The sequence below is a fragment of the Rutilus rutilus genome (genome assembly GCF_951802725.1).
Source record: "Rutilus rutilus genome assembly, chromosome: 13".
Lineage (NCBI taxonomy): Eukaryota > Metazoa > Chordata > Actinopteri > Cypriniformes > Leuciscidae > Rutilus > Rutilus rutilus.
The window spans coordinates 10,319,788-10,328,443 of NC_140218.1; the positions used below are offsets into that span (position 1 = coordinate 10,319,788).

Here is an 8,656-nt window from a genome sequence, read left to right on the forward strand (position 1 = left end):
TTCATTTATATAGCCGCTATGGAGTAAACCGTGATGTCATCGTCCAGCTCAGTTCAGTTCTCACATAATGGTGTCAATGCAGGCAGATCAATAACTGTACGCGAGAGTTCATTAACATGCGGTGACAGTGGCGGACGCACAAAGCTTAATATTACGCTTTCTCAAGAAATCACGGCAAGATGAGCGAGACGGAGAAAAAAAGCCCTCTTCACCTTTCCTCAAGGAGACCGAGAGTGAAGCGGCACTTGAGGTTTCTTATTTCCAGGACTGGAAAATGAGACACAAATCGGCACAATGCCAAATGATTTCTTCTCATAATAGCAGAAACAACTTAAAATACTTAAAATAAGAGTGAGACATCATTTGAAACTGTAAAGGGTTATTTGTGTATACTCCCAATAAAAACAAAACATTGTGCTTTTGTAAAATAGCATTTTAGCAACTCCAGTTTCCTTTCCGGGAAGTTTGTGGAGCGCGTCACACTATATTGAAACTCAGCGTATAGGCTAGCAAGCTCTTGCATGCTATCTGAACGCTTGTTTTGGGTTGGTGCGTAGATCGTCTCTTCTTCTTCTGCTCTTTTTCCTGTTGTTGTGGTGGTTAGCAAACGGTGTTGCATTACCGCGTGCACCTCCTACTGGATTGGAGTGTGGATCGACTGTGACTGACTGTTCATCGTCTGACTGTCGGTTCGGGACGAACGCATGTACTGTTACACCACTAGTATGTGAAAAACAAACTGAAATTGAATGTATTAATAAAAAGAAAACCCTGGTCTTCTGTGCACAGCTGCACATTCATGACTCTATTAGCGCCGCATAACACTCTAGGAGAGTCTTACGAATTGGCAGCCATTAAGTACCTTTTAGAAAAAAACCTCCTTTTGTGGGAAAGAAGAGCATATGGTATAAGAACAACACCAGGGTGAGTAAATAATAACTTAATTTTCACTTTAGAGTGAACTATCCCTTTAAGGGGTGGGACTTTCTCATTCACACAAGCATTTGATTGGACAAAAATCTATAAAGTACAACATGACTCATCAATTTTGTACTTATTTTCCAGAATAGATTTTTTTTTAAATGCATAGGCAAATGCAAATGTTAAACTTTTAAGACTACATACAAATGGACGAAATGGCACACAAGTTTAATTTTGTTCAATGCACATATTACAGTGAATTAACAGTCAGAAGTGAATTAAAACATGCGATTGGATTTACTGAGATCTGCATGTGCATAAATTATGCAGTTTAAACCCAAGAGACAAATAAAAAACACATGTTCTTCTGGGCTGACCTATATGTCTCCTAACGGTTCAGGAACTTTCATGATGTGAATGACAAACTTATAATATTGTTTATATCTTAAAGTGAGAACATTTCTACTCACTGTGTGCGCAAATATGTTTCCAAGAAGATGAAATCCACACCAGCCTCATATATCAACTACAATCACGGAAGAGTTGTTTTCAAGAGGAACAGAAGACGTTAATTTTTGGCAACACCACTTATTCCTCTTTCCTCTTCAGCGTTCTCTCCCTTTCTGGCTCTTCACACATCTGGAAGGTACAACGGGTGACCGCGTCTCTCCAGTGCTGCTGATCTTATGTGTTTGGGCTGTTTTAGGAAGCTTTGACACGCTGGACTTTTGCTTTAACTTTGTTTGGAGACTTTCAGGGAACTGAGGTATGAATCTATACTTTCTGAATATGCATATATGCTTGTTTTTTTCTCCCAATCCATTGAGTTTTCCTAGAGCACGTGAACTGGTTCCAGCTGTTTTTGATGTCGAACAGGTGTTATCTTGGTGTCATGTGTTTTTCATAATACTGTGTGCTATATAGTATCTGACCTGTGAGTTACAGTTGGTGTTACGTAACAGTGAACTTTATGGAAAGTGTGAACAGAATGTGTTTTTCTTTCTGCATTAATATGAGGCTTTTTATTGTTTGAGAAAGTTTGCAATCAAAAAGTTTAAGAATGCTTCCTTTTTGCCTTCTTTTTTAATTTAATACAAGTTTTTCTTTAAGTATATTTTCAGCATATTTGAGTGAATTTGAGAAAGTTTTAGTATTTGGTGTCTCTTGGCTTTAATAACAGAAAACCTGATGATCATGTTCTCCACACTCTTGGAAAAAAAAAAGGATCAATGGGATTCTAAATAGAATCTTATATGTTTTTTTTATTCAATTTTAAAGAACCCTTTATGCCATACATGTTCTATATAAGGAGAAATGTCTTAAATACTGTCATGTTTAACAGGTTATTTAGATTTGTTGCTGTTTAAGTCATACAAAAATAAATGAAAACTAAATCCATAAAATGGATGGGAATCTGTCATGCTGTTTACACGACAACAATGCACTAAAAACAGAAACGTTCTTCCCTTGCGTTCTTTGTGTACAGACGACAACGTTGTCAAAACGATCCCCGTTCACACATGCGAAAGCGACTAAAAACGCTGTATTCTGCTGCCAGGCCAGTAGGTGGCGATGTCACATTGTAAAGAAACACTATAGACTGAACAGGTAATCACATGGGTATGACGTCACGTTTTCACAAATTTGCATTTTTGTGGTCTACACGGAAACAAAAACGTGCACTTTGAAACCAGTCTTCAAAAGTTTGCGTTTTCAGGCGCCCAAAAACGCTTATGTCGTGTAAATGAACGGACACAAAAAGCTTTCCGGTTTTAGTTGAAACGATCTGATGTGATCTAAAGAGTGTCAATGGAAGCGAGGAAGTCATGTGATCAATGTCAGTGCTGAATGAGAAGTATTTGTTAGTCTTTGGTTTAGATTATTGTGGTCTCGAACTTTCGGACCTCACTGTATATAAATTAGCCGGTGAAAAGGATATTTGGGATGCTGAGACTTTGCCAAGTAGGACATGTTCCTGGATCAATGTCCTTGTTGATACTGGAGTATGATTCCTGTCAGATTATAAATTCATGGTTAGGGCTTGACCAATGTTCATTTCCCTTGATTTTAGTTAATGTTGCGGTTGGGGTTACAACTATGTTTATTGTTCTAGGATGTTGTAAACACAATATGACCTACTTAGCAAACTGAAATTCATGATGGGTTTAGAGCAGTGTTATTGCTGACTAAAATATCAAAATCATTTTCATTCATTTAAATAAAGCTGAAATAAAATATAAATATTGCACAAAAAAAATTGAACTTACAAGAAAATAGTATAGTATACAAGAAAATACAAGGAAATACAATTTCAGTCTTTCTACTTTAAAATTGACTTGGCGCTACTTTGTAGCCTAATTAATTTGGAAATTTACAAGCAATATCTGAGTGAAAATGGTATCAAAGTAAATCCAACACCAGTTTTTTTTAGTGCAAAATAAAATAAGTTGAAGAAAATTCCTAAGACTTAAATACATTAAAGCATATAAATAGATATATAAAAAAATACAAATGCACATATCTTAAATTAAAATGAGTGAAAACTGAATATATAAAAATAAAAGCGAAATGCAAATATTAACAAATCATTGATTTATTTTTATTCATATTTTGAATTAGTTTGCATTTTTATATTTTCTTATCATTTTTCTCACAAATGTCATTGATTTTTTTTATTTTTTTCAGTTTAGTTATTTTACATCAAGTTAAACTAAATGAAAATGAAAAGTTTATTATATTTCAAGTAACTATTTTTTATGTTTTCAATTTTAGTTAACTATCCCTGTAATAAATGCTATAGAAATAATACTAAGGTAACACAGTTTCTCAGTGCACTGGTTATTAGACTGAGATTTCTCTAGAAAGTCTTCCCTCCAGCTCCTCCAACTCTCACAGCGATGTGAACCGTGTTTATGTTAGACACCTGTTTGAGATTGTTGGAACTCATTCCAGAATTTTTTTCCCAGTGTATTTTCCTTCCAGTTCTTTAAACGAGACTTCAGATGTGGAATGTGGGGGTTTGTATGAACACGTTGGAGAAAACTGCTCTCAGATCAGGGCTTTGCTGGTGTTTTCACACGGTCAATGAATCCAGACCTGTATTTATTGACTGAGGCGAAATAAACCACATTATCATTTGAAGCACCACAATAATTGCTGTTGTATCTGGCTGTTGGTTAAAGATCAAAATACTTAAATGAAGAATAAATAGAAATCATAAATCATATAATGACTACTAAACTGTAGATATACAAATAAATATGGTTTTCTGAGAACTGAAATAAAGATTTAATAGGATTAACGAAAAAAAAATCATGCTATACTCTTTTGCTACAATTTTTTTTACAAAAAGAGTTTAAAACGCTTATTTATGCTATACCAGCATTCAATTTGTATTTGGTCTTGGATGAATTTGCTGTGAAATGTTTGACTTTTGATCACAGACTTTGGTTTCTTGGCAAACCCTGAATGCACTTTGAGACACTGATTACATTTGAACCTTCAAGAGCTTTTTCTCAGCATGAAACATCTGAAATGCAGGAGACTTCAGCAAAAGTCCATTCAAAGTCTGTCAGAAATGACAAAAGATCTTATTTGTGAATTTTTCCTTTCTTTTAAGAAAACTTTTTTTTTCTTTTCATTTTACATATTTTATTTCTGTGATTCTTTTGTAATTTTTATTCGGAGAGGCGAAAAAACATTTGACTGCAAGTGTGTGACAAATTCAATTGGAACTTGAATATATAAACGCCAGGGTTTGGTTAAAAATACTGATTTCTTAATGTTAATTGATTCTTATTTTGAAATTAAGAATTACTCCTTTTTACCATCGCATATCAGATTACAAAGGCATTTATTTTCAATGAACATGAAGAAAATATGTGAAAAGTGGTATTCAGGTGCTTTTCAGTTATTTAATAATAAAGTGTTTATCTGGTAGGGTTAGGAGGGCTTTAATTGTCCCAATAAGGCAGCATTTATTTTATAAATATAATAATTTACACTCAATATGTTATTATTGCATCCTGTTTTATAATGTACTAAAATACTGAGATGCAAATAGTATCTAACTACTATTTACAGTTTATTGCAAAGAAAATAGGCACTTTTTGTAACACTTAGGTCCTGTTTACACCCGGTATTAAGATGTGATTTGGTCGATCGGATCACGATGCTAAATACAGTTTAAAATGTTTTGAGCTTGTCCACTTTTGACCACTTCCAGAGTTAGTCAAAAGCGCATTCGACCGGATTGCTTTCGTAGTGTAAACACTCGTGTGGTCGAATGTGTTCAAACAGCCACAAAACACCGTCTGCTCTCCGTCTACTGGCCTAATCTTATGGGAAGCGCACTAGCCAGACGGGATTTAAACTTTGACTGGAAACTGGAGTTTGGTTTCAAGACGAAAAACATACCAAGCACAATGTTCTCTCACCATTCCTGATTTCTAACACACACACACACACACACACACACACACACACACACACACACACACACACACACACACACACACACATACATGTCTGGTTCACTATCTTTGTGGGGACTCTCCATAGACGTAATGGTTTTTATACCGTACAAACTGTATATTCTATCCCCTTACACTGCCCCTATCCCTAAACCTACCCATCACAGAACACTTTCTGCATTTTTACCTTCTCAAAACAACTCATCCTGTGTGATTTATAAGCCTTTTGAAAAGTGGGGACCGCTGGCTGGTCCCCACAATGTAGGTGATCTCAGGTTTTACTATTCTTATGGGGACATTTGGTCCCCACAATGTAATATAAACAAGGGCACACATTACACACACACACACACACACACACACACACACACACACACACTGTTCAGCGTGTAAATAGCATATCACTAGAAAATAATGCTTTCACTTAGTAAAAATAGCCGGTACCTATTTTTTCCTTGAGAAAATTTGCCATGTACTGCACTGAATTATACATACAATAATTAATCGAATCTAGAGAAGCACCGATATGAACATTTTGGCAGATACCGATAACCGATAATTCTTTATATTTGAAAGCCGATAACCGATATATTGGCTGATAAATCTAAATCCAAATTTTTTAAAGGGATACTCCACTTTTTTTGGAAATAGGCTCATTTTACAACTCCCCCAGAGTTAAACAGTTGAGTTTTACCGTTTTCGAATTCATTCAGCCGAACTCCGGGTCTGGGGGTCCCACTTTTAGCATAGCTTAGCATAATGAATTGAACCGGAGAAGACCATTAGCATCTCTCTCAAAAAAATGAACAAAGAGTTTCGATATTTTTACTATTTAAAACTTGACTCTTCTGTAGTTACATCGTGTACTAAGACTGACGGAAAAGGACGGAAAACTCTCATTCCTGCGTAATAATCAAGAAACTTTGCTGCAGTACCATGGGTGAAGCAGGCGTAATGATATGACACAGGGCATGCCGCCTGATAATAGGCTACTGAGCTGGGGACTATTTTCAGGCGCTGCGTCATATCATTACGCCTGCTTCACTCATGGTACTGCAGCAAAGTTTCTTGATTATTACGCAGGAATGAGAGTATAGTTCCTAGCCATATCAGCCTAGAAAATCACAACTTTTCCTTTTCCGTTGGTCTTAGTACACGATGTAACTACAGAAGAGTCAAGTTTTAAATAGGAAAAATATCGAAACTCTTTGTTCATTTTTTTGAGAGAGTGGTCTTGTCCGGTTCAATTCATTATGCTAAGCTATGCTAAAAGTGGGACCGCCAGACCCGGAGATCGGCTGAATGGATTCGAAAACGGTAAAACTCAACTGTTTAACTCTGGGGGAGTTGTAAAATGAGCCTATTTCCAAAAAAAGTGGAGTATCCCTTTAATTTTTGAGAGCCTGATTACAAAAACAAAAGTCTCACCATTAAAAGCCATGTCTCAAGCACAACATAATATATTATATCTCATTATAATTGCATGTAGCCTGTATGACAGCATGTTGCACTTTACTGTATTTTCCTCTTTTGAAGTGATTCCAATCATATTTCAAGCAATTCAAAACCATCATGTTGAACAGTGCACATCTGAAGTGTCTCAGCTGAAGGAAACAATACATTATTTATCGGCTTTAATATATCGGCCAAATTTTATTATAAGACTATATATCGATATATATAGATATATCGTGCATCCCGAATCGAATTGAGTGGAATTTGAATCGAATCACAAGCTGGTGAATCGGAATCGAAATCGAATCGTGTGTTGTGGCAAAAATTCATTAAACAATCATCAACTGCGTAAGAGACACTCTGAAATTCAAATGATCATTAAAAAGTATTTTATTCTTGCAAGAAGGCCCAGTTGCCACACAGAAGTCACAAGTACAGTCTGTGGAACAAGTGCGACAACGAGGGAGGAAGAAACAGAGCCTTTATAGCTTTTCCAAGGTCTCTTGCAGGCCGGCTCTTATCTATAGAAGGACAGGTTCTCTAGTGATCTAATTCTTCTGAGTTTATTCCTACAAACTCAGAAGTCCCAAATGGGACCACCTCTGATCCCAAGGGGTCAGAGGTTCCCTTTTCAGCTGTCTCCCCCTTTGTCTCACAGTGTTCACATTAGTTCAGAAACACAAGTCAGCTATAATATTATTTCAAAGTCTTACTGCAAATGGAGATTCATACTGCAGTCAATGAAAATCACAAATTTCCATTACACGTGACATTCGTGTCAATGTCCAGCCCTAATAAACACACTTACAAGAAGGAAATCTCCCTACTAAAAGACTCATGCATCAATCCTTTTCAATCTCAGGTTTCTTTTGATGCCCTGAGGTCCAGATCTGGTTTGGTTCTGGCTGGATCGGTAAACAGCGTTCAGAGTCGGGTTCAGCGAGGGTCCAGGTGTCGTGTGGCCCGGCAGTGATGGATCAGCGGCGCGGGCTGCTGGAGCTGCTGTGTTTGGTTCTGCTGGGCTGGACTCTTCTTCGAGCTCAGGTGGAACCAGAAGGAGACCCGGACAACGCCCACGGAACAGTGGAGAATGTGGAGCAAAAGATGTCCTGTCCGGAGAACTGCAGCTGCACCGAGGAGGGGGCGGTGGACTGCAGCGGAGCGAGTCTTAATGAATTCCCACTCGAGTTATTATCCGAACAGACCCGCCAGCTCTCTCTGCAGGTGCGTGGGTCTGTTTACTGATCGTTTCCCCAGCACACTTTCCCTGAGTAGGCCTATTGTGTTTCTTGTTCGGTTGCCGATAAAATCAGACTGAAATAATTACATTTAAGCATCTGAAATGTTAAAGGGATAGTTCAACCAAAAATGAAAATCAGCCCATGATTTACTCACCCTGAAGCCATCCTATGTGTATATGACATTCTTCTTTCAGACTTTTAGTTATTTTAGTCGATAAAGTATTAAATATGGATATTTTTCTTACGAACGCATCGCTTCACTTCAGAAGGCCTTTATTAACCCCCGGAGAGCCGTGTCGAGCACTTTAATCATGGATGGATGCGCTTTGATGGACTTCCAAAAACATACAGCCATTCACTCTCATTATCAATACACCTAGGATGGCTTCAGGGTGAGTAAATCATGGGCTAATTTTCATTTTTGGGTGAACTATCCCTTTAAGTAGGCTATAGAAGTTTTAGTGGCGGGTCTAGTGTTCTCAAGTGGACTCATTTATTCATAAATCAAAATAATTTAAAGAAGTCTCTTTGGTTCACCAAGGCTGCATTTATTTGATCAAAATAACA

The 8,656-nt window shown here is 37.1% G+C and overlaps 1 protein-coding gene across 1 annotated transcript in view; it reads left to right on the top strand.

Moving 5' to 3' along the window:
* Positions 1 to 1,550: 1,550 nt before the first annotated feature.
* podn (podocan) overlaps positions 1,551 to 8,656 on the top strand; it is a 25,184-nt gene continuing 18,078 nt past the window's right edge. Inside the window, exons 1-2 of the mRNA XM_084428717.1 lie at positions 1,551 to 1,687; positions 7,711 to 8,072. Of these exons, the coding sequence (XP_084284843.1) occupies positions 7,821 to 8,072 (252 nt within the window). The 5' untranslated portion in view covers positions 1,551 to 1,687; positions 7,711 to 7,820. The remainder of the gene's footprint in view (positions 1,688 to 7,710; positions 8,073 to 8,656) is intronic.